Genomic DNA, 25095 nt, shown 5'->3' on the forward strand with positions numbered 1-25095 from the left:
ATTTTCCAGAGCTTAATGGAGCGGCTCCTACATGGTCTGCCTGGCGTTGTACCCTACTTCAATGATGTGCTCGTCTCAGTGGGAACAATACAACAGGTTTTTGATCAGCTGCGGGCTGTCCTGACCAGGTTCCAAGAAACAGGTCTCAAAGTAAAGAGGGGGAAATGCCAGATTGCTGTACCACAAGTCGAGTTCCTGGGATACCTGGTTAACAGCTCCGGCATTCACCCCACGGAAGCAAAGGTCAAAGCTATACAACAGGTTCCCGAACCACAAAACAAGAAGGACTTGTAGGCCTTTTTAGGTCTATTGAACTTCTATAACATGTTCCTGCCACACAAAGCGACCGGTACTGAGCCACTCCATCGGGCCCTGGCAGCTTGGCTACCTCTCCAGTGGTACCTCGGCATTCTGGACCTGTATACATCCAGCCTACCTGAAGGATTGCGCAGTATTATGTACCTGTACTTCTAATCAAACCTGTGGCTAGCTTATATGGTATATGGTTGTAACAATTAAGGATTTGGGGGGGGGGGCTAACACCTCATCTAGGTGGGGGAGGGGTGTTATGTATTAAGATTAACTGCAGTTCTCACTCAGGGCCACCAGTATGCAAATGAAGGATTGAGAACTGTCGCTCACTGATTGGTTAGCTAGTTGGGAGTTGTTACTGTTACAAGTTACTTAGTATTCTATAAAGCAGCCAGCTAGGCTGCTGTGAGTGTGTCTCCAGGAGCATTTCTAACTGCTGTAATAAAGAGCTGTGAATCTAACAGAGCTGTGTCCTTCATCCATCTTTCCCACTATTTAACAGAGAGTCAGACTTGTTGGTGGCTTTCTTGAGGGTTTGATGACTCTGCCTTTTTTTCACAAGGGCACATTCCCAGGCGATTTCCTGGACAGGAATAATGCTGTCTGCTTAAAAAATTCTAACCACTTCACTGAATCCAGAGATTTTAGGGGAGTCTTGCTCTCCAACTTATAACAATACTTTTATTTCCACTACTGTTGCTTGTCAATATGGGGGAGACCCTGAGTGATAGTAGCTGAACAGGTCTGCACAACTTGCGTAACCCACCAAGCCGCACATCTACCAGCACTGTGCTATGGCTTACTAGAGCAGGGGAGGAATCTAGTTTGCATTTCTACTTGAACCCCAAGTTCCACCACCCTGGTGCAAAAGACAGACACTAAATCCTTTTCAAGTGATCATTTCTTGCTTGCTTGCTTGCATTTTTATCCCACCTTTTTTTGTCCAAGGAGCTCAAGGCAGAGTTATTCCCCTCTTCATTTAATCTCAACAACAGCCCCGAAGTAGGTTAGGCTGAGGGGCAGAGACTGGCCTCCAGGGTTACCCAGTGAACTTCATGGCTGAGTGGGGATTTGAACTTTGGCCTCTCCCAGACCGCAGGTCCCAGTCCAACACTCTAGCCACCACTGGCTCTCACCTGGTGTTCTGTGGAAGGTTTAAACCTGGAAGGAACGATGCAGCCACAAGTCCACCACTGGCCTTTGCATGCTAAGACTTCAAGCCTGAATCTAAGAAGACACCTGCACCAGATACCACTTTAAACAGTCATGGCTCCCCCCACAGAATCCTGGGAAATGGAGTGTGCTCATTTTCTACTCCCAGGAATACAATTTCCTGTGGAGAGGGTTGGTTGCTAAACCATTCTGGGGATTGTAGTTCTGGGAGCAGAATAGGGGGTTCTTTTGTCTTTTGCTGCTTAGGCTTGAATGTGGGGAAACCCAGGTTCAAATCCCAGCTAGGAGGCTCACTGCTTCTCAGTTATTCTTTTCTTTTATTTTTTAAAAAAAGTTTATTCAAATTTATACAAATCAAAAATAGAATGACAATTGCCATCAACTTTGGGGTGGAGCAGGCTGAAGATACCTTGGCACCTATGAGTTGGCTGCTATAAGTTAATGTACGTATATTGAAAAAAGAAGAAGCAAATCTTAATATTCCTTTGGATCCTACTCTTAACTGAAAAATAAATTCCAGCTAACAGATGCCAAGAAAATATTGCATATGATTGTTTTGGGCCTGATATTTAGATACTACTCAAAATTCCACAAGCATCTGAAATGTTAGCTAATGCGAACAGGCTTTGAAAGAGGATTCGGAAATTTTCATGAGAAGGCTGTCAATGGCTGGTAGCCATAATGACCATCCTCTGGGTCCATGGTCAGAGTTAGCGATGCTTCTGAATGCCAGTTGCTGAAATCCACAGGAGCAGGCGAGTTGCTCTCGTGCTCAGGTCCTGCTTCAGGTTTCAGGGGCCTCCCACTGCTGCTGTGCCGCTGCCGTCATACGATTTCTGTTCTCATCCTGAAGCAAAGTTCTTAACCCAAGGTACTATTTCTGGGTTAGCGGAGTCTGTAACCTGAAGCATCTGTAACCCAAGGTACCACTGTACAATCATATAACAGATTTGAGCAAAACTGGTCAGGGTTCATTCAATTTACTGAGTGTTGCAAAATCAAACCACATGCATGTATTGCCTCACAACTTAATTGCCTCTGCAAGGTCACTGTGACAATAATATCAAACCAAAGTTTGCCATCTGAGGCAAAGGACATGATTGCGTCCCCAACACATTCCAGGTCCAGATGCTGCCCAGGCAGGCAACTGAACCTTGCCTGAACACTGGTAATGGGATCATTGCCTTCTTCCCTGGCACCTGAGAGCAGCAGGGTCGCTTACGGGGCACAGGGTTTACGGGGCACATGACAAATTCATTTCCGTCCTCTAGTATCTTGCCATGACTCCCTGCCCCACAACATCTGACACTCTGCCTAATCTTAATTGTCAGTATACGCGGAGGAGGTAAGGAGAAGCAAAGTTAACCCTGCATTCTCCATGCCCCACCCAACATGCCCATGCATGAAATGGTTTTTCTCAATTTGTTTTAGCCAGTGGTGAACTAGTGGCTATAGTTTAAGACCAGGACTGCGAGACCAGGGTTCGAATCCCCCACTCAGCCATGGGACTCTCATCCTAACTTACCTCTCAGAGCTGTTGTGAGGATGAAATGGGGACAAGGATAACTACGTACGCCATCTTTAGCTTCTTGGGGTGGGGAAAAGGTGGGATGCAAATGCAATACACCAATAAATACCATAAATAGTTGTCTCTGCAAATTCTGCTTGATCATTCTTCCTTCCTTATTTTTTTATACAAATTGAAAATTAAGATTATGCCAGGGAGATTATTCTTTTCAACCACCAGAGGGTGCCCTACTACTACAGCGTTTGAGGGATAGATGCCTGTGTGACTGGGAAATAGAGCTAGAGACAGATGTTCACCTCTAACTAAACAGGGGTTTGTTGTTGTTGTTTAGTTGCTTAGTCGTGTCTGACTTCATGACCCCATGGACCAGAGCACGCCAGGCACTCCTGTCTTCCACTGCCTCCCGCAGTTTGGTCAAACTCATGCTGGTAGCTTCGAGAACACTGTCCAACCATCTCGTCCTCTGTTGTCCCCTTCTCCTTGTGGCCTCCATCTTTCCCAACATCAGGGTCTTTTCCAGGGAGTCTTCTCTTCTCATGAGGTGGCCAAAGTATTGGAGCCTCAGCTTCACGATCTGTCCTTCCAGTGAGCACTCAGGGCTGATTTCCTTAAGAATGGATAGATTTGATCTTCTTGCAGTCCATAAACAGGGGTTAGTTTTTTTAAAAGGTTTGCAACATAAAATACTTGTGAACAGAGGCAATTGCAAGGATGTCTATGCAACAGCAGAGCAATGTAGTAGAGATACAGCTTTTTTTAAAAAATCAGTAAGCTAATTAAGAGAGAATGCACATATTAATCAGATAGCAGTTTTTTAAAAATATATATTTTTTATTCAAGTTCTTATTGAATACTATAATTGTTAGGCACTAACTCAGAAGAAAAAAGCAAGCAGTGGTTGGGACATGATACAACGGCACAAGACTGTGCCCGTGTGGTGCTGTGGTTAGAGTGTTGGACTAGGTCCTGAGAGGACTAAGGTTCAAATCCTCCCACTCAAGCCATGAAGCTCATTGAGTGTGACTTTGTGGGGCAGTCACTCTCAACCTAAACTACCTCACACTCAAGTTAATTGCGCACAAGATGTGATTGCACTGCATTGCAATTGTACTGTGGTACTTCGGGTTACATACGCTTCGGGTTACAGACTCCCCTAACCCAGAAATAGTACCTCGGGTTAAGAACTTTGATTCAGGATAAGAACAGAAATCACGCGGCGGCAGCGGGAGGCCCCATTAGCTAAAGTGGTGCTTCAGGTTAAGAAGAGTTTCAGGTTAAGAACATACCTTCAGAACGAATTAAATTCTTAACCCGAGGTACCATTATAATTGGTATTTGTCAACTTGATATAAATTTCCTTGTATTATTCATATATTGTTGTTATAGGCATGTGTCTTTCAGCACTTTTTGTGGTTGTTCCGTATAGAATTGTGCCCTTAGACATGATTTTTTTTCGGGACAGCAGAAGTTACATCTGGTTGGAATTGCTGCGATTCAGCAGTGCTATTGTGTGTCTCTGAGATCTTGCTCAGCTCTTGCAAAGTATCCTGTTTGGCTTGTGTCCACCCTGTCAGCCTCCAAGGCCCATAAGCAGTAAATTCAAACTCACTCTCAGAAAGAGGATATTCATGTCAACCAGTTTACTTCCTCTTTCCTCAGCTGGAAAAAAAAGAATCTTATAGATTTGTAAACAAAGGAGTTTTGTCTGAAGTTCTACCTTGGCAGATGGTTCCAAGTGCTTGCAATTCCAGGGAAGACATAACAGTCAAAACTTTGGCATGAAAAGCTGTTAGGTTTTGGATAATTATTTTGTGGTTACAATAACCATGCATACAATGCTTTTAGGAATAGGAAATGAGCATGAATGGGAAGACTACTGAACTGAGACAACCCATATATTTTATTCCAGAGAATTCTTAGTGCTAAGCCAGTGGTTCCCAAACTTTTTTGGGCCTCTGCCCCCTTGGTTCAATAAATTCATCCCCAGTTTCTGTCCCCCACCCCACCCCCAGATTACCAGATTATGAAAAGCATTCTTCAGAATGGCAGTTTGAACAACCTACTAAGGAAGGCAATAACACAATAAAATTCAAAACCGTAACAATTCATTGCACATTTATTCAAAATCCAATATTTTTTATTGTTGTTTAATTGCCATATTTTTCCGTGTATGACACCCCCATGTATAAGATGCTCCCTATTTTGTGGGACTCCAAATTAAGAAAACACCCCTCAGCACTACACGTGTAAAAGACGAGCCTCAATTTTAAACCTAATTTTTTGGTTTAAAAAACCCCAGTCTTATAAACGGAAAAATACGGTAATGCAACAAAATTTATGACCTTGATCCTGTGATACCAGCTTTTCAAAATCTGCTGGTCACCTGAGATGTTCTGAATGCAAAACAGGCGCTCTGCCATTGCAAGCACAGTCCAGAACATGCAGCTATTTTTATTCTTAGTGTGTTGTACTCTGGCATAGTGAATTAACTTTAACAGCACCCAGACTCGTCTCCACCCTTCGTCCCTTAGACTGGGAAAAATCCTGTGTAGGCCTATGTTGGGAGTCCTGACAGGGAGCTGTACAAAACTAAGTTAAGTTGCCAAGCAGCATTGTGCAGCCTGGATTCAACGGTGTTTGATGCAAGCGGTAATCTCTTTTTAGTCTCTTGTTATTGCAACTGTTTGAAGTCTTAAATTATCGTTGTTAATTTTTCTGGTTGATAATTTATTGTTTTATCTTTTTTGTGAAATGTTTTGAGAGGCCCCCGCTTTTTTACAGTTAACTAGTTATTGGTATATAGATTTTATGAAACAAAACAAATAAAAACAATAAAGAGTTGACAGTCAACACTTCTGCCTTCAATAAATGCCTCCCTCTTAAGAGAGTTCTTTATTTTAACTTAGAAGTTTCTTGGGTTTCCCACCTTCTTGGTTGGATCAATCTATATGTAACCTATAGCAAAAAGGGAGGGAAAGGTTATCAACATTTTATTTTGGTTGCTTGTTTTGTTGTTAAAATAAAACCGGGGGTGGAGTGGGTGGGATACTTGCCGTTGTGTATATTTCCACACAGAACAGTGGGGTAGGGAAATGACTCTAGCTAATTCTGAAGCTGCAATAATTGCAGGGAATAGTGAGCTCAGATGGAAAGAACCAACAGAGCTGAGTTTTGCAGGGCCTGAGTGAAGCAAACAGTCTGTAATCTCCAAAGCTTCTCATTTTATAATGCACACTGGTTCCCAATGCCAGGGACATACAAAGTGTGTCTCCAGCGGAAACAGCAAGGAAGATGGGCCAGATATCTGAGGCCATCTGCAGCAGCCCAGAGTTAAAAGCCTCCATGCAGAGAAAACATTTCCGCCCAACCAAAGCCCAATTGAAACAATTGGCGAATGGACCAGCTGTTGATGGAGGGTTTTGTCTTTTACCAGATAAAGTTGCTTGCTATGCTTAAGAATAGGATTCTTGTGGGAACTTGTTCAAAAGCAAAGCAAGATAAGTTTTTAATGGAGGAGGATTAACTCTAGAAAAAGCTATCAGGCATCAGCTTAAGCTCATAATTGCACCCAGATAGCACATGAAAGTGTATTGTTGGGGCTCAGGACCTGCACATGATAAAAACAAAGAGCCAAAGTGGCTATGCTCTGCCTAAGCACTTGGAGGCTGTAATGCTCCTGAGTATTAGTGGTTGGAGGGACGCAGGTGGCGCTGTGGGTTAAACCACAGAGCCTAGAACTTGCTAATCAGAAGGTTGGCGGTTCGAATCCCTGTGATAGGGTGAGCTCCCATTGCTCGGTCGCTGCCCCTGCCAACCTAGCAGTTCAGAAGCATGTCAAAGTGCAAGTAGATAAATAGGTACTGCTACGGCGAGAAGGTAAATGGCGTTTCCGTGCGCTGCTCTGGTTCGCCAGAAGCGGCTTAGTCATGCTGGCCACATGACCCGGAAGCTGTACGCCGGCTCCCTCAGCCAACAAAGCGAGATGAGCTTGCCCATAAACTCCAGCATCCTCTAATCTCTGTGGACACATTGCTGCCTCCAACTACAGAGGCAGATCATAGCCCTCATGACCAGTAGCTGTTGATAGCGTTGTGCTCCTCCATTCATGAATTTGTCCAATCCCTTTTAGAGCCATTCAGGTTGGTGGCCATCACTGCCTCCTGTGAGAGGAAATGCTCAGCTTCATTGGCTGTCTGTGAGTTTGAATGTTATGAGAGTAGGAAGAAAACTTCTCTCACTCCCATTGTCTCCATGCCATGCATAATTTTATAAACGCTCTAAACGTGCAGCCCTATACAGCCTTCCCTGGGGATAACCCCTGCTGAACACAGCAGGTATTAATCTGGAGGAAACATCCACGGGATTATCATTTAGGCTACCTAAAGCTACGTGGACCCTGATTCAGTAGTGAACTCGAGAGAGGAAAGATGCACAGCCGGACCCTTCCACACCCTCTCCGCCCACACTCTGGAGCAAGCAGAACTCCGTTTTCGCTCCCCAGCTGGTAGGAGAGGCGGGGCTGGGGAGAGACCGGTAGGAATTTCATTCCCGATGAGGCAATTGTCAAAACAGATGAACGTGAAGCGGGAGGAATGTGTGTTCATTTTCCTGTTATTTTCCTGTTTTCTAAAGAAGTGGGGGGACGACCCCAAGATGTTCTTGTGGAGAGGCACGCGGCCGTCTGAAGGCCTCCCCCCAGTAAGATCATGAAGTCAAGGAGCTTGAAAATTACCAAAATGCATCACTTGAACTAATGCAAAGGACTGGAGAGAAAAACTACAACTCCCACTCGCCCTTGCGCGCAGTACTTCATGCAGAGGTTGAGTGGGCGTGTGCCGTGTCCCGACCAGCTGTTTGCATTTTCACCTCCAGGGGGTTCCCCCTTCTCCCCGCCCCGCCCCCCGCTCAGCGAAGCTTTTTTGCAGCCGTAAATGTGGTGGGGGTGGGATTAAAATGGGACTCCTCCTCTTTCGCAGCTAGAGCTTAGTTTTAACCCTTTTTGCTCCTAAGAAGGCAGTCAGGAAGCATTGGGACCAGATTCTTTCCTGTTGCAGGAGCATCTTATTGGAAAACAGACCCCGCCTTAACCCCTGCGGGATGCTGCTGCTAAAGACTCAAAAGGAGGTTTTCTTACATTTGTCCCTATTGAAAATCATTTTGTTTGCTTGAGCCCAGTTCTCCAAACAGTTAAGGTCATCTTTGAATTCTGATTCTGTCTTCTAATCTACAGCTTAGCTACCCCTCCGAGTTTGGTGTCATCTGCAAATCTGAGGAGCATCCCCTCAATTCCTTCATCCAAGTCATTTATAAAGACGTTGAGCAACAACGGGCCTAGGACAGAACCCTGCGGCACCACACTTGTCACTTTTCCCCAGGATAACAAGGAACAATTAATGAGTACTCTTTGGGTTCAGTCCGCCAACCAGCTACAAATCCACGTTCAACCCACCTCTTACCACCTTCCTTGCAAGAATATCATGGGGGCCTTTGTCAAAAGCATTACTGAAATCAAGATACAGTGGTACCTCAGGTTACATACGCTTCAGGTTACATACGCCTCAGGTTACAGACTCCATTAAGCCAGAAATAGTACCTTGGGTTAAGAACTTTGCTTCAGGATGAGAACAGAAATCATGCTCCTGCGGCGCAGCAGCAGCGGGAGGCCCCATTAGCTAAAGAGTTGCTTCAGATTAAGAACAGTTTCAGGTTAAGAACGGACCTCCGGAAAGAATTAAGTACTTAACCCGAGGTACCACTGTACATTGTGTCAGAGATTTTGAACCTCTTTGAGACCAAGGCTCCCTTGACCAACCACATTCTTTCTGCGGCTCCCCGTGGGGCTCAGGAGCCCAATTATGTCACCCCTTGCCTGCAGAGTTGGCAGCCTCTTACCCTTTTTTGAACACCCTCCCTTGAGGAGTGTTTTCTCAACTTCCTCTCCTCTCCCCTCTCCTTGGGAGTCCCCAGGGCAACCACTGCTGCTGCCCCTGGTCTCTGAGCCACCAACCTCCCCCGCTGGCACCATTCACCTGCAGAGCTTATAGCCAGGGCTGCTGCAATAAACAGCTGTGCAAGCCTTTGGGAGGCAGAGATGCAAGATAGCATCAGAGAAGGGAGGGAAGCAAGGAAAGAGGAACAGAGGCCAACATTGTCCACGACACCCCTGACCATCATTCAAGGCACCCCAGGGTGCCATGGCACGCTGCTTCAAAACCACTGCACTATGCCCACAGCATTCTCCTGACCCACCAAGCTTGTTACTGTATGTACTCCATAAAAAAAGACTTCTCTCACCCTATTTACTTATTTATTGCATTTATATCCAACTTTTTCCTCCAATAGCTATTCCTCATTTAATAACCACAATAACCCTGTGAGGTAGGCTGAGAGCTGCAGTGACCCAGTGAGTTTAAAGGCTTAAGAGGGATTCATTCGTTCGTTTATTTGGAGCATCTTCGGCTGATCAGGACAAGACAGTCCCTGCCCACAGGCTTACAACCTAAAACCCAAACAAAGCAGGACACGCAAGGGAAAAGGGACGGGGAGGGAAGAGGAAAACCCAAATCCAAACTCAGGCACCATTCTTCTAAAACAATTTCTAAAAATGGGTTATAAATCTCTGCAGGTGAAGAGGCGGCAGGCTCGCTTTTCTGCTCCCAATTTCATAGGCAAGAAATACCTGCTCACAACTCATTCATTTGGACAGGAAAAAGGCAGGCAAGCAGGTGCGGGGTACCTAAGCTGGCCGATCTCTGGGGAGCAAGTGCGCCTACAATGGTGTCGGGATGTTGCCTTTCCCGCAAAGTCTTTGGCTCAGCCCCCCTGAACCCCGGCTTTTCTGGATTCCTAGTCTGGCTCTCTAACCACTACCCAGCCCTCCCCCCTGGAGTACAGTATTTCCCACCGCCTCCAATGAACTGCAGAGTTGCAAAGTCAGAAGGGGTCCCAAGTGACATCTAGCCCACCCCCCTGCATTGTGGGAAGCGACGGTGGAGAAGCCTCGCGAAGCCCCGGGGCTGCGCCTTTAAGGGAAGGGCAGGCGGAGCGGTAAGAGGGCGAGGCGCTGGGCGGGTACGGAAGGAGGCAGGCGAACAAAGCCCAGCCCGTCTCTGGCGCTAGTGGGAGGGGACTTGCAGCTGCGCGCCGGGCTGGATAGTGCTTCTGCGGTCGCCTGCTCCACCTCCAACTGGGTCCATTCACAGCCGGCGCGGAAGCCCAAGCGGCCGTGGGAGAAGGAAAGAGAAGAGCCAGCCGGCTCCCCGCTGATGCGGCGTCGAGTCGCCGTCACACCAGATTTATCCAGGTAGTTTCTTCCATTTGCTCCCAAATCTTTTTCCTTGCGTCCGTGCGGAGGGCCGTTGGCACCGGCGTAGCAACCCCTGCCGTTGCCTGGGGTGGGTGGTTGTACACGCAACTCCCCCCACAACCATGGGGAAGGGGTATCCAAATGGGCGGGGCGCGCCGCCCGAGCAAACGCATCCCTCCCGGCCAGCCCAGCGCTTCTGGAAAAAACATTGCGGGGCGCGCGGGACTCGGGAGGGAAGCCTGCAGGCCGGCGCAGGGCAGCTGCACTTCTCCCGGGTGTCCCTTCTAGGTGCCCTCCCGGCGGTGCATCCCGCAGTGTTTTTTCCAACGCTGTTGGGCCCGCTCGCGGCCGGGAGGGATGCAGCGGCGGGGGAGCCCTGCAGGCCGCGCGCCACCCGCGGCGCACCCCGCGGCCCGCCCGCTGGAGGGCGCCCTGCCGTCCCGCCCCTCTCTTCCCTTCCTCCGCTATTGCCGTTGGTGGTGAGCAGCCGCGGTCATCCCCTGGATTCTCCTCTTCTCCTCACCCCCTGGCTGGGCTGCCCCCCTTCCACCCCGCCTGACGTCTTCCCTCAACAAGACTGATTATAAAGGGAGAATTGCGGGGTGGGGTGGTTGGGCTTTCTTCTCTCTTTGCAAAATAAAAGCATGACTCTCATCTTTATTACCCTTCTTTCTATCATCTTATCCTCCCCCCACTCCATCAAAAAAGGAGCCATGGGGCACCCTCCGCTGGAATTCAGCGATTGTTACCTGGACAGCCCTGACTTCAGAGAAAGGCTCAAATGTTATGAGCAGGAGCTGGAGAGGACCAACAAGTTCATCAAGGACGTCATCAAAGATGGGAATGCTCTCATCGGCGCCATCAAAAGTAAGGAGAGCAAGAAAACTCACCTGTATGTGTGTGGAAAAAAGGCCACAAGAGCAGATTCAGGCCCAGTTGATCCCCGCTTCCCAGCAGGGGCAACCCAGCTGAAAACATTTGCACTGGGTATAAAATAATGCACCACCTCATTTTTATGTCTAATGATAAGTATAATACAGTGGTACCTCTGGTTATGTTAATCCATTCTGGGGGTCCGTTCTTAACCTGAAACTGTTCTTAACCTGAAGCACCACTTTAGCTAATGGGGCCTCCCACTTCCGCTGCACCACCGGAGCACAATTTCTGTTCTCATCCTGAAACAAAGTTCTTAACCCGAGGTACTATTTCTGGGTTAGCGGAGTCTGTAACCTGAAGCGTATGTAACCCGAGGTACCACTGTAATAGCAGTATTTGTTGAGGATCACACAACCTTTTGTTGCGTTCACACAGGGTTTTCTTTAGAAAACCGACAAATGTGACCGCATATCATAAGATGAGACCTCACTGTCAGATTGTCAAAGCACAGGAGCAAATCTTCACATAAGGTCAGAAATGCATAGTTCATTATCCAGAATTGTGCACGCATTGAGCACGAAAAATTTATTTTGCTAAGAATTACATAAAACATACCGTATTTTTTGCTCTATAAGACACACTTTTCCCCTGTTAAAAAGTAAGGGGGAAATGTGTGTGTGTCTTATGGAGCAAGTGCAGGCTGCGCAGCTATCCCAGAAGCCAGAACAGCAAGAGGGATCGGTGCGCACCGATCCCTCTTGCTCTCCTGGCTTCGCTTCACTGGAGAGGCGCTGCACAGCTTTCCCTCTCTGCGCAGCGCCCCTTCAGCGAAGCGGGAGGAGAAATAGAAGGGGCTCCGTTTCTCCTCCCGCTTTGCTGGAGAGGCGCTGAGCAGAGAGGGAGAGAATTTTTTTTTCTTGTTCTCCTCTAAAACTAGGTGCATCTTATGGTCTGGTGCATCTTATAGATCGAAAAATACAGTATGCATGATAGTTAGGCCCCAGACAGCCCAGTAATTTGTATTGGCTCTCCTCATTGTGTGTGAGAGAGACAGAGAAACATGGTGCCTGAGTGCCTTTGCATGTGTTAGGATGGGGATGGGGATTTCTCCTTGCAGCCTTGATTTTTCTTTCCCCTCCACCACAAAAAAATATTGACTGTACTCCCCAGCTTTCAGTTGCTTTAGTTTTCATCAGGATTAAATGCATCAGTGCCTTGAGTGTGTGTCATTGACCCTGTCTGCACTGTACATTTAGAGCACTTTCATCCCACTTTAAAGCAGACATTGCTTCTTTCAGAGAATCCTGGGAACTGTGCTGAGGGGTGTTATGAGACCCCTATTCCCCTCCTGAGAGCTACAGTTCCCAGTGTGGTGTAATGATCAATCCCTCTTCCCAGGGAACTCAAGGAATTGTAGTTCTGGGAGGGGAATATGGAGGTTACTACTAACAACTCTTCATTATCCTTAAACTACACAAGCTAGGATTCTTTGGGGATGCCATGACTGTTTAATGTGGGATGATACTGCTTTGAATGTGTAGTACAGATTGGTCTTTAGATGTACTAGGAGGTAGATTAAGGCTGGTGTTGACTTCCTTGTGTTTGTTTAGGTGTCCCTAGCATAGTGCTGAGGATATTGAATTGTGAATCAGAAGACTTTGGATTGCTAGAGGAGCTCTGCATGTTCTCTTGCAAGCAATATTAAACTTGCAGAAAGAGGCCTTGTGGATGCTCCCTATAAAGACATCCGGTTACTGAGGCTCTCGGAGCAGTTTATGACACAAAACATGATTTAAATGAACCCAGGAATAAACACTTTCCAAACACACCCAGTAAAATCATTGCATGCTGACTCAGTCCTAGGCAGAACATCTCCATGCACTGAGCAGTAAAAGTTGCCTTTTAAAATCCTGCTGCCACCCACCATCTCTGCTTTTTCTCGAGTTACAGGAGGTCTCTGTAGGGAACAGGCTCTACAGGGAGACCCTATTTCTACTGGCTCCAGGTTTAAGTGGGGCTGCTTCTGGTGATTTGTAAGGTGCAGTTCCTTAGAGTTCGCATTCCACAGAAAAAAACCCCCAGCATTCTTCCCCTCTCCCTCGCCCATTGTGTAGGAAGATGCATGTATATTTCAATGCATGGAAAGGGAAATGTGCAAAATGTTATCCAGAAATTGCTCATCGTGCGTTGTGTTGAATAAGCAAGAAACTTATCCGCTCCTTCGAAGCAGCAGGAAAGATGAGCTGTGGTGAACGTTTCCTGTGCTGCTGATGACCTCTTTATGGAGGAGAGGGCTATTGAAGGCTACTAGCCATGATGGCTATGCCCTGCTTCCATGGTTGCAGCCATGCTTCTGAATCCCTGTAGCTGGATGGGAAAGGGCTGTTTGGCTCAAATCCTACTTGTAGGTTTCCCATTGGGGCATCTGGCTGGCCACTGTGAGAACAGGATACTGGTCCCCTTCTCCCTGATCCAGCAGGCTCTTCTTATGTTAGCTTAAGTAAGGACACAGGTGGTCCCAAATTCCTATAAAGCAGGTGTGGTCAATTTAAAGCAATGGGCAGGTCAGGAATGCTCCTTTTTACCCCAGTCTTAGTCAGGATCTCCTTTTGCTGCCATTTGAATTCATTGGTTTGGATCCTTCCCTCTGAGCAATAGGAAACCAGCTTCCTCCATGTTCCGAGGGATGGCCCTTCAGATATTTGAAGGTGGCTGTCATATCAATTATTTGACAACATGCTCCTACTCAGCAGTTTCCTATAGATGTTAAAAAGCATGGGTGGAAAAACTCAAACTCTGAGGAACCCCACACCGAGGACTCCACAGGGCCAAGGAGCAACCCCCAAACTACACAAAGATTAGATGGGGAATGCCAGTAGTACATGTGAAAAGGATCTAGGGGTCCTGGTAGACCACAAACTGAACATGAGTCAACAGTGTGATGGCGCACCAGAAAAGCTATTGCTATTCTGGGCTGCATCAGCAGAAGTCTATAGTGTCCCAATCAAGGGAAGTAATAGTACTGCTCTATTCTGCCTTGGTCAGACCACACCTGGAGTGCTATGTCTAGGAGGATATTAACAAGCTGAAAGGTGACCAAGATAATAGAGGGTCTGGAAACCAAGCCTGATGAAGAATTGTGGATGGCATTTGCGAGCTTTTTTGCGGAGAAGGTCCTGTTGCTCCACCATGACCTTCCTGCCAATTTGGATACAATAAATGAACTGGAGGCCCCTCGACTGTCCTCGGGTCCAGTATTGGACCACTTTGACCGGATATCTCCAGCCGATGTGGACAGACTCCTCCAAGCTGGAAAGCCCACCACCTGTCCTCTTGACCCGTGCCCGTCATGGCTGATTAGAGCGTGTCCAGATGAGGTGCGGGCCCCCCTGGGGGATATCATCAATTTGTCCCTTGGCACCGGGATATTCCCAGGGGAACTGAAGGAGGCAGTGGTGCGTCCGCTCTTAAAGAAAACATCATTAGATCCCTTAGATCTATCCAATTACCGCCCGGTTTCGAATCTTCCATTCCTGGGTAAGGTGATTGAGAGAGCGGTTGCTGAACGGCTTGGTAGGTTTCTGGATGAAACATCGGCTCTCGATCCATTCCAGTCCGGCTTCCGCGCTGGTCATGGGACCGAGACGGCTCTGGTCGCCCTAACAGATGATCTCCGCAGGCAGCTGGATCGAGGCGGGTCAGGGCTGCTGATTCTTCTAGACCTGTCAGCAGCCTTCGACATGGTCGATCACGAACTCCTAGACCACCGCCTTGCCGACGTGGGGATCCAGGGCACAGTCCTCCAATGGCTGCGCTCGTTTCTCTCTGGTCGGGGACAGAGGGTGGCGCTTGGGGGGGAATTGTCATCACGCCACTCCTTGGTGTGTGGAGGGCCTCAGGGTGCGATTCTCTCCCCGATGCTTTTTAACATCTTTATGCACCCCCTCGCCCAGCTTGTTCGGAGTTTTGGGCTGGGTTGCCATCAGTATGCCGATGACACCCAACTCTATCTGTTGATGGATGGCCATCCTGACTCGGCCCCAGACACACTGACCAGATGCCTGGAGGCTGTGGCTGGATGGTTACGTGGGAGCCGGTTGAAGTTAAATCCTTCGAAGACAGAGGTCCTATGGCTGGGACGGGACGATATGGGATTGAGGGGGCAACTCCCATCTCTTGCGGGGGTGCAGTTAGTGCCAGCACCGTCCGTTAAGAGTTTGGGTGTAATCTTCGATACCTCCCTCTCTATGGAGGCGCAGATTACAGCTATAACAAAGGCGGCATTTTTTCATCTCCGCCAAGCTAAGCAGTTGGCCCCTTATCTCTCTCGCCCTGACCTAGCCACTGTGATCCATGCGACGGTCACCTCCAGACTGGATTATTGTAACTCGCTCTACGTGGGGCTGCCCTTGAGACTGACCCAGAAACTCCAGCGGGTGCAGAATGCCGCGGCGAGACTCCTTATGGGGTCTTCGCTGCGAGACCACATTCATCCGGTACTATATCAGCTGCACTGGCTCCCGGTGGAGTACAGGATCAGGTTTAAGGTGCTGGTTTTAACCTTTAAAGCCCTATACGGCCTAGGACCCTCGTACCTATGGGACCGCCTCTCCTGGTATGCCCCACAGAGAAACCTACGGTCTGCAAATAAAAACATCCTGAAGGTCCCAGGCCTCAGAGAGGTTAGGCTGGCCTCAACTAGAGCCAGGGCCTTCTTGGCTGCGGCTCCAATCTGGTGGAACGCTCTGTCACAAGAGACTAGGGCCCTGCGGGACCTGACATCTTTCCGCAGGGCCTGCAAGACAGAGTTGTTCCACCAGGCCTTTGGTCAGGGCGCAGCCAGACTCCCTCCTCTGGCAACCTGCACAGAGTTTTGCTTAATGGTTGCCATCAACTTGATTTTAATTAATTTTAATAATGAAATATTTTTAGAATGTTGGTTTATTTGATTGTTTGATTATTTGATTGTTGTTAGCCGCCCTGAGCCCGGCTTCGGCTGGGGAGGGCGGGATATAAATAAAAATTTTTATTACTATTATTATGGAGCTGGGTATGTTTAGCCTAGAAAAGAGAAGACAGAGGAGATATGATAGCCACCCTCAAATATCTGAAGGGGTATTACATGAAAGACGGAGCAAGCTTGTTTTCTCCTGTTCTGGAGTGTAGGACCCAAACCAATGGCTTCAAGGTACAAGAACGGAGATTCCAACTAAACCTTAGGAAGAACTTTCTGACAGTAAGAATAGTGGGACAGTGGACAGTGGGAGGCAATGGACTCTTCTTCCTTGGAGGTTTTTAAGCAGAGCTTGGATGGCCATTTGGCATGGATGAGCTAGTTGAGGTTCCTGCACTGAAGGGGGTTAGACTGGATGCCCTTCAGAGTCCTTTCCAGCTCTACAATTCTTTAATTCTATGATTCTGTGCAGTGCTTTCCCCCCTAGAAAAATAGGTGCTGATACTCACAATGAAGCTGTTACAGTAAGTGCAACACTTTTTAACAACAAAAAAGAGATGCTGGTACTATGTACCCTTGCATACCCCTTGAAAATAAGCATTTATTCTATGACTTGCAGAGGTTCTCTCACCAGTTGAGCTTTCCAAGCTTGGATAACATAAAATTGCTGCACCTTTCCTCAGCCTGGTGCCCTCCAGATGTTTTGGAATATAGCATCCCTCAGCCCCAGTCTGCTCGGTCATCTCCATAGTCCATCCTTGCCCTTGGAGACAAAATAATGTTACATATTTATATGCAGTTTAGCAGAACCCCATTGACTCCATAATGGAGCAAGCTGGGCACAGATGGGGCTTCTGAAATTCTTTAAAAAGAGGTACCTTTTGGGGGACTTGATGTCCGGGGTTTCCAGAATGCAAGCTTTTTCCAGGTAGTCCGTGGCATGCCTGGATTTGTGGCTGAAGACAGAAGATGGCACTTTAAATATACAGTGGTACCTCAGGTTACAGATGCTTCAGGTTACAGACGCTTCAGGTTGCAGACTCCGCTAACCCAGAAATAGTACCTCGGGTTAAGAACTTTGCTTCAGGATGAGAACAGAAATCGTGCGCCAGTGGCGCAGCGGCAGCGGGAGGCCCTATTAGCTAAAGTGGTACCTCAGGTTAAGAACGGACCTCCAGAACGAATTAAGTTCTTAACCTGAGGTACCACTGTATTGATTTTTAATAATATTTTTATTGGGTCTTTTATGTCTTTTATTGTATTGCTGTTTGAATTCTTTCTATGGAATAAGTGAAAAACAATAACACCAAAAATAAAAGTATAATTAAAAATCATACAGTTGATACAACAGGCAGAAAAATGATGTAAGTGGTCCTCCAAAACCTCCAGCAGTTTTCATGTGGGGATATTTATGGTAAGGTAGACATCCAGCATCAAGCTGTATGCAGATGCTTCATTGAGCCTTGTTATTCAGAAGCATAGACTGCTGTACTTCACACTGAACATGCTTTTTTTATGTTTTTGAGTAACTCTGCTGAGGACAAGGGTGTCAGGCTTCTTAGCTTTGCACACAGTGTCCCTCCACTCAGGTAGGAAATTAATTATGCTGACACCCACGTGGCCTTTCACAATGTGACACGTAGGTGTGCTTGTTCCTTTTCAAGTATGCCAACGCTGCATCCGACTGGTTCAGGCTTTGGGGCTTTGCTGTGCATTCTGTAATTCCCAGGTTCATTCCTCAGCATTTCCAGGATAGACTGAAATCCTGGAAAGTCACTGCAGATTAAATCCAAGGCATGCGATGCAAATTCTGAGGGGTGGCAGTTTGTTAGTATTTTTCAACCTCTCAACTAGGCTGCTGGACCTTTGATTAACAAGCATCAGTAGCACCACTAGGTTTGTACATATGCCAATTCACAGAGAATTTCATGGGCCCAATTCAAACTGCTGTTACTTTTAAAGCCCTGTATGGCCTGGGTCCAAGTACCTGAAGGAGAAGGTCTTCTGCTGAGGTTATTTTCCAGGTAGCTGGTATTGATGTATCATGCAACCAGTATAGAGTTAAAGCAGGCATCTCTCATGCTGTACAGTTGAATTCAAAGCTGACCTATAGTCTTGCTGCAGAATTTTTGGAAAGATATGCTTGGCAATGAGCTCATCTTCTTTTGTGCATGTTTTGGAGCAAGATATAGGGTATTGCCTTTGGAGATGTTCCATCTGTTTTGCAGCCTTAAACTCGTAGGTTTAATTATAAGCAGTCTATGTACCATCTGTGCACCTACATGGAAATTTAGACCAAATTAGCATGCACGCACCAGTGGGGTATAAACACTCTTCGGCCTCCCTTTACATTTGGGTAATGTTGAAAGTTGTTTGTGGGTTCGGTTGGGGAAATCTGTTTGCAGAACAGCCACTGAATAGAGATGCATGTGGCCCTTGCCCTTTGATTGCAATTGGTGATAGTATTATTCTTTCCCAGTGATCTGAATAAGTTTGGCCATAGATGCTTGACTAGCCAGCGAGGCCAGAGAGACGCATTATGGCACTTAAGCTACCAAGTAAAAACTGATTTTGAACTAGTTCAAATGCCACTGTTTCTTCCAAAGGATTTTGGGAAATATAACTTTGGGAGACAAAGATATCTCCTAAGAATAGTAGCCTCCCCTTTCCAAAGGGGCTGCAGAATTGGTTGGAACTGAGCTAGCAGACATGCCCATTTTTCTCATTTGCTTGCATTTTTAAAATATTGGCAAGTTCTTGCATGTTCTATACAATAAAACCAGCAAGCAATAATTTAAATTGTGTATTTTTTGCTGGCTCAGTTCTGTGCTGTTTTGTTGTGTTGCTGGACTTCGTTAAATGGATATGGTTAACTTACTGATTTGACTATATACTAAGTTCTTAAAGGGTTCCCCCCCTCCAAATCACTATGGAGAGATTGGTGGAATACACATTTTTAAAAAGTAAGCAAAATAGATGAATAGTTTGGCTAGTTTTTTTATGTAAACAGTACAACTGGTTTTTAAGCTCTGAATGGTGAGATGCAAACCTTAAAAATGAAGATAAGTAATATCTGTGTAATCTGGGCTGTAAACCAAAACATCTTAAAATGTGTTCCCAGCTTTCTGGGATGCTGAACAGTTGAATTAATGACAGTCAGGCTTGGAGCCAAATTGCAGTCATACAGAATGCAGGAATATTTTAGGAAGCCTGCTTACCTTGGGTCTGACCAAAGTCGTTGTTCATTTATATAGCACCATCACAGGAATATCAGAAGCTGTGTTATATCAAGTCAGACCATTGGTCCATCTTGCTCAGTATTGCCTGCACTGGCTGGCAGTGACTCTAGAGCGTCAGACAAGAAGGGAAGGATTGTTCAGTCAGAAAAGTATGGGACTCTTAATCTCAAGGTTGTGGGTTCGAGCCCCACATTGGGCAAAAAGGTTCCTGCATGTTTTTAATGTATAGTCATACCTTGGATCCTGAATACCTTGCGAGTCAAATGTTTTGGCTCCCGAATGCCACAATCCCGGAAGTGAGTGTTTCAGTTTGTGAACGTTCTTTGGAAACCAAACGTCCGATATGGCTTCCGATTGGCTTCAGGAGCTTCCTGCAGCCAATTGAAAGCCACGCCTTGGTTTCCAAACGTTTTGGAAGTTGAATGGACTTCCAGGACGGATTCTGTTCGACTTCCAAGGTACAACTGTATGTCCCTCCTTGGTTTTAATGTTTCTGTAAGGGATTGTTCATTTGTTTGTAAGTCGCTTTGGGTTACCTTGGGGAAGATGAAGTGACCAGCAAATTTAGTAAATAAGAATAACAACCCCCCACAAGCATCTGGTTACCCACTGTGAGAACAGGATGCTGGACTAGCCTGATCCAGCACCTGCTGACTCACTCCAGCTCTCCAGGGGTTCAGGCAGGGAACATTCCCATCCCTACCTGGGTATGGAACCATGCAAAGCAGATGTTCTGCCACTGAGCCACAACCGTCCCTCTAAAGAAGCTGACTGAGCAAACGAAGGGAAGGGGTTAAGCGACTGCTCCACCTGCTTGTGCCAGCTCCACTTGCTACTTCAGCACCCCCTCCAACTGTTGTTCATCCAAAAAACTGGGAGGAAAGGTGGCAGACAAGTTCATGGCATGTAGCAGGACCTTTCTTTTAGCTTGGGGTGAAATAAATTTTGTGTGTGTTTAAAATGCACATGTACAGTATAGCGTAACAATGTGCAACCTCAGCACACCTGTGTGAAAACTAGTGAAACATACATTTGTTTACCTGCATTTTGTAAAGGGGGGGGACCTCCCCCCAGCTCATATAATGAGAGTTTTCTAATGTGTGTAGGATCCTAGACGCCTTGACGAAGGGCCACACTGTAATTCTTCGAGGCCTTCAGTTGTAATTAAAGAAAACAAGTGTGAAACGTCTTCCAGTTCATCTGTTTTTTGGCTCATAATACCATGCGAGAAGAGTCTGCCCATAAATTCCTTTCTGCTTCTCTCAGAAGCACGTGCAAAAAAAATACATGGGTGTTTCCTTCTGCATCCTCAGATTGTTGAGAGTGCCCCACCTGGCTCAAAAATCCTTTTGTGCAATTTGGGAGAAGAAATAAAAACGTCCTCCTGAACTTCCAGTGCCCACTTACTAATTGGATATATAATTACCCACCTCCTGGTTTTCCGGCAAATGGAAGCATAATATTTTTCCATGCCGTGCAAAAGCCAGTTCTCAGAAGGCTTTTCGGGAAATTCCAATTAAAGGCTGTTGTACGTGAAATAAAGTCACATTTAATCTGTTATCTGAGATGACCTGGAGGTGAACTCCTGGAGGAGTTCAGCACCGTATATTCAAAGCACTCATAGACCACTTTAACAGTCATGGCTTCCTCCAAAGAAGCCTGGGAACTAGTTCATTAAGGTTCTCCTAACAACTCTCCCCCTCCTTCTTTGCAAACTAGAGTTCTGAGGATTCTTTTGTGGTGGTGGGGAATTCATTACTGTTAAAAGGAGCACCTCTGCTTTAATGATGTGGATGATGTAGATATGACATGAGTCATAGAACTGTAACTTGAATCTATTGGTTTAGGTCCTACCCTCTGGATCAAGAGAAAACAAGCTTTCTCTTCCATGTGACAGCCCTTTAGATATTTGAAGATGGTTTTCATCTCTCAGTCTCCTCTTATCCAAGCCAAACATACCCAACTCCCTCATTCTTCATAAGGCTTAATTTCCAGACCCTTAATCATCCAACTTGTCTATATCCTTCTGAAATGGTGGCACCCAGAACCGGACACAGTACTCCAGAAGGATTCTCACCAAGGCAAAATAGAGTGATACTATTAGTTCACTTGATCTGGACTTCTTCTGTTGATGCAGCCTAGAATAGCATTAGGTTTTTTTTTCTGCTTCTGCTTCTGCATCACACTGTAAACTCGTGTTAAGTCTGACTCCACAGCTGAATAGCAATTGCTGGAAACCACAGTAGGGGAGAGTACTGTTGTACTTGAATCCTGTTCATCAGTTTCCCATTGGGGCATCTTTTCGGCTGCTGCGAGAACATGAAGTTGGGCTAGGACTTTGGCCTGACCCAGCAGGCTCTTCATAGGATATTATGATATTATGTGTGGTTTGTGGGATGACAGCAACTTCATCTTTCCAGCAACTTTGAGCATTGCTGTGGCAGTGGGGGAATCGTTGAGGAAGCCTCCCCGGTGGTCAGGCTCTATCTATCCAGGCCAGCAGTCTGCCACCAAGTCCAGATGAAAATGGTCTCCCCTGGAGGTAGAATGGCAGTGTGCTTCTAGGAGATATGAAATGAGTGGTGTGTGGTTCAAAGCCATGAAGGAAGGCTTATGAGAGAGAAGAACCACACACACATACAGTCACTCTAAGATTAGGGGAATTTTTAAAGCAGCTGTTTAGGTTTCCCCCCCATCTCCCCCCAGCAATACATAATAGCTTGTGTTTGCTTTGGAACCCAGCCCAAGCACTGTAGGAATGATCTGTGTTGGTTGTGATGTCACCCTGAGGCAAGCTCTTCTCGCTGGGTATCGCTAAAACTGCTTTGCATGCATAAGATTCCAGGTTCAATCCTCAATTGCATCTCCCAGGTAGGGAATGTCCCCTATCTGGAGTCCCCCGCCTGGAACCCTGCAAAGCCCCTGCAGGTCAGTGTAGGCAGTTGTGAGTTTGATGGATCAATAAAAACATAAGCAGAGCCTGTGGAAAACCCACAAGCAGGGTTCAAGTGCGAGAACCCTCTCCACTTCCCTGTGATGTCCAGCAATTAGTGAATCAACAGAAGACAGCTTTCTGTGTACATGTGTGTTGTAAGGGGAGGCACCATGGCTCGGTGGTAGGGCACCTGCTTCACATGCAGAAGGTCCCAGGTTCAGTCCCCAGCAGCATCTCCAGGTTGGGCTGGAAGTGTCCCCTGCCTGAAACCCTGAAGAGCCACTGCTGGCCAGTGCTGACAGACTGAGCTAGATGGACCAATGGTCTCAGACAACTTCCTATGGATAGCAGAAGGTATCAGTTAAAACAAAGGAACATTTGTGTAGAGAGCACTGCCCAGCTCCCCCAAAAAATAGTACAGGGGAGAAAAGGAAGAGCAAACATAGGAAGCTGTCTCCCACTGAGTAACACCATTAGTCCATCTAGCTTAGTATTGTCTACACTGACTGCCAGCAATAAATCATGCTGTGCAGGTTGGAGTTAACTCTTTATTAGCAAAAACATGATCGACACAGGAGTGTCAGGCCTAAGGAACACAGCATCCCTTATTCGTATTTTAATAGGTTTGTTTTTTAAGTGTTGTTTTAATTTGATTAGGGCTTAATTATTTTTTATCTATGATGTTTTATGAATGTTTTTAGCTTTTGTATCTATGTTGTCTTAATTTGTGGAAGCCACCTTGAAAAAAATTTCTGTCAAAAATAGGGAATGTGGAAAAATAAATTAGGCCATGCATGAGGATTTACTCTCTTCTTGAACCTCACATTCCTGTGACTTTCCTGTTCTCTTCAGCCCCTCTCCCTGCTTCTCTGAGGCAGTTTCCACTTCCCTTCTTCCTCAGCGACTCTGCTCCTTCAGTGCCTTCTTCCTATTCAGCTTGCCAATTTGCTTCTCATTACTTCACCCCATTTGTTTTGTTGACAGCAGAGTGTGGCCCTTCCTGCCCTCTTGGACACGGTGTCGGAATTTGCTTCCAACCAAGCTGCCTTTCCACTTAGTTCCAGGACTCACCCTTTCCTGCTATGCGATTAGGGTACACCAGAATTGCATCTTACATGCAGTTGAGTTGCGTGATTTCAACCATACGTGGTTGAAGGTGAGCTGCTTGAAATTGTGCAGATCGAATCAAAACAAAAAGAGGTTAAAAGCTCTTTTCTCGCTGAGTCTGCTTGGCACAAAAAGAGCTTTTCAACTCTTGTTTGAGGGGTAAGGCCGACTCAGTGCCCCAGCTCTGGGATGCTGTTGCAAGATCTTACCGGGCGCAAGATCTTGTTTGAACATCCTTGGCTTCTCAGAACTGGCACACCCAAGCAAGGCAGAGGACTTAAAGCCTCTTTTAGTGCCAGGTCTGCTTGGGTTGCCCAGCATAAAAAGAACCTTTGAGCTCTTTGCCTTACTTGCTGGGCAAGGCCCCTTAGCTGTGTGGTTTTTGGAAGTACAGGGGAGTCTCTCTCCCCTCCCCTGCTAGCTGCAGGGGTGGCTCCAAGAGGCTGGGTGTACATGGAGCTCTTGGAACTGAACCCCCATGTGAGATGTGATCATAGTCCGTGTCTAGGTAGGCCTCCTCATACGGCTGGTAATTAAAGTTTTTGGAACTTGAGTACGGAGGATATTGCAAATAAGGTGGTCATCTTCTGTACTTCCACACATCCACTGTGTAAAGAGTACAGATCCCCCCCACCCCCTGCAGCAAATATTAGCCTAGGCTGCACCAGAGATCTCTTCTGGCTTCCTGCATGAAAAATGTCCTGTGCTACAAAAGTACCATTAGTTCAGAGCCAGCCTGTGGTGCATTGATGATGATGTTTGAGGGATCCTCCTGCTGGATGCTCAGAAGAAGCCTTCTGTCTTGTGGAAAGCTGCTAAAACAACTTTGCATTTTCCAAACCATTTGGGCTGGCAGTAGGAGCAAATGTAAATGGGCAGCTCTGGTTTGGTCGAGCGGCGGGTGTGAAGAGAGCCATTCTTCCCTTTTGCTTCTACATCTTTTGACAGCAAAGCACTTCAAGGCAGGCTGACTTAGATGGTTGTTGGCCAAAGGGGAATATAAACTTTCTCTATCCTTAGCTGGTTTTTATAGGAAAAATGCAATGCAGAGAAAAGGAAGTACTTCATGCAGTGCATAGTAAAACTATGGAACTTGCTCCCAAAAGGAGGCAGTGAAACCTGACTGGCTTTAATAGAGGATTCAACAAATTCATGGAGGGAGAGAGGGCTACTGATGGCTACAAGCCATGGTCGCTGTGCGAAACCGCAGAGGGCAGAGATGCCTTGTGTTCTGGTCCTGCTTGCAGGTTTTGCAGAAGTGGCATCTGTTCATGGGCTCCCTGTTGCTTGGCTGCAGTTTGCACAAATCTTCCAGGCTGTGTTCGTCTGCAGAGAACTGACTTTTGTGGCTTTGGAGAAACGTGACTATCGGTTGTGCTGACAAAAGGCCTTCCAGGCTGCATTTTTAAATAACAAGCTACACTTTCCAGTAAAAGGGTGCCTGGCTGCCTAGAGTAAATATCCCTACTTGCATGGCTGGCTTTAATGGCATAGCTGCTTATGTCCAAGCACAGTGTCTTCAGCTTTTAAAAACAAAATGTAGAGTGTCAGTGCATTGATGTGAATTTGGAGTCATTCTGGATCTTGCAGCTGTCATGCAGAACCCAACCGAAATGGTGCTGTGGGCTTGGAAGAGGTTGGAATAGTTGATTCTGTGCTTCTTAG

At 46.6% G+C, this 25095-nt stretch overlaps 1 protein-coding gene and 1 long non-coding RNA gene across 2 annotated transcripts in view; one reads left to right on the top strand and one right to left on the bottom strand.

Annotated features, from left to right (window-relative positions):
• LOC310754565 overlaps positions 1–25095 on the bottom strand; it is a 632985-nt gene that overhangs the window by 36328 nt on the left and 571562 nt on the right. The window lies entirely within an intron of this gene.
• Positions 10104–25095, top strand: part of OPHN1 (oligophrenin 1) — a 125646-nt gene continuing 110654 nt past the window's right edge. The window contains exons 1-2 of the mRNA XM_083596367.1: positions 10104–10316; positions 11028–11186. Of these exons, the coding sequence (XP_083452493.1) occupies positions 11033–11186 (154 nt within the window). The 5' untranslated portion in view covers positions 10104–10316; positions 11028–11032. The remainder of the gene's footprint in view (positions 10317–11027; positions 11187–25095) is intronic.

The sequence above is a fragment of the Podarcis filfolensis genome (assembly GCF_964270895.1).
Source record: "Podarcis filfolensis genome assembly, chromosome: Z".
Lineage (NCBI taxonomy): Eukaryota > Metazoa > Chordata > Lepidosauria > Squamata > Lacertidae > Podarcis > Podarcis filfolensis.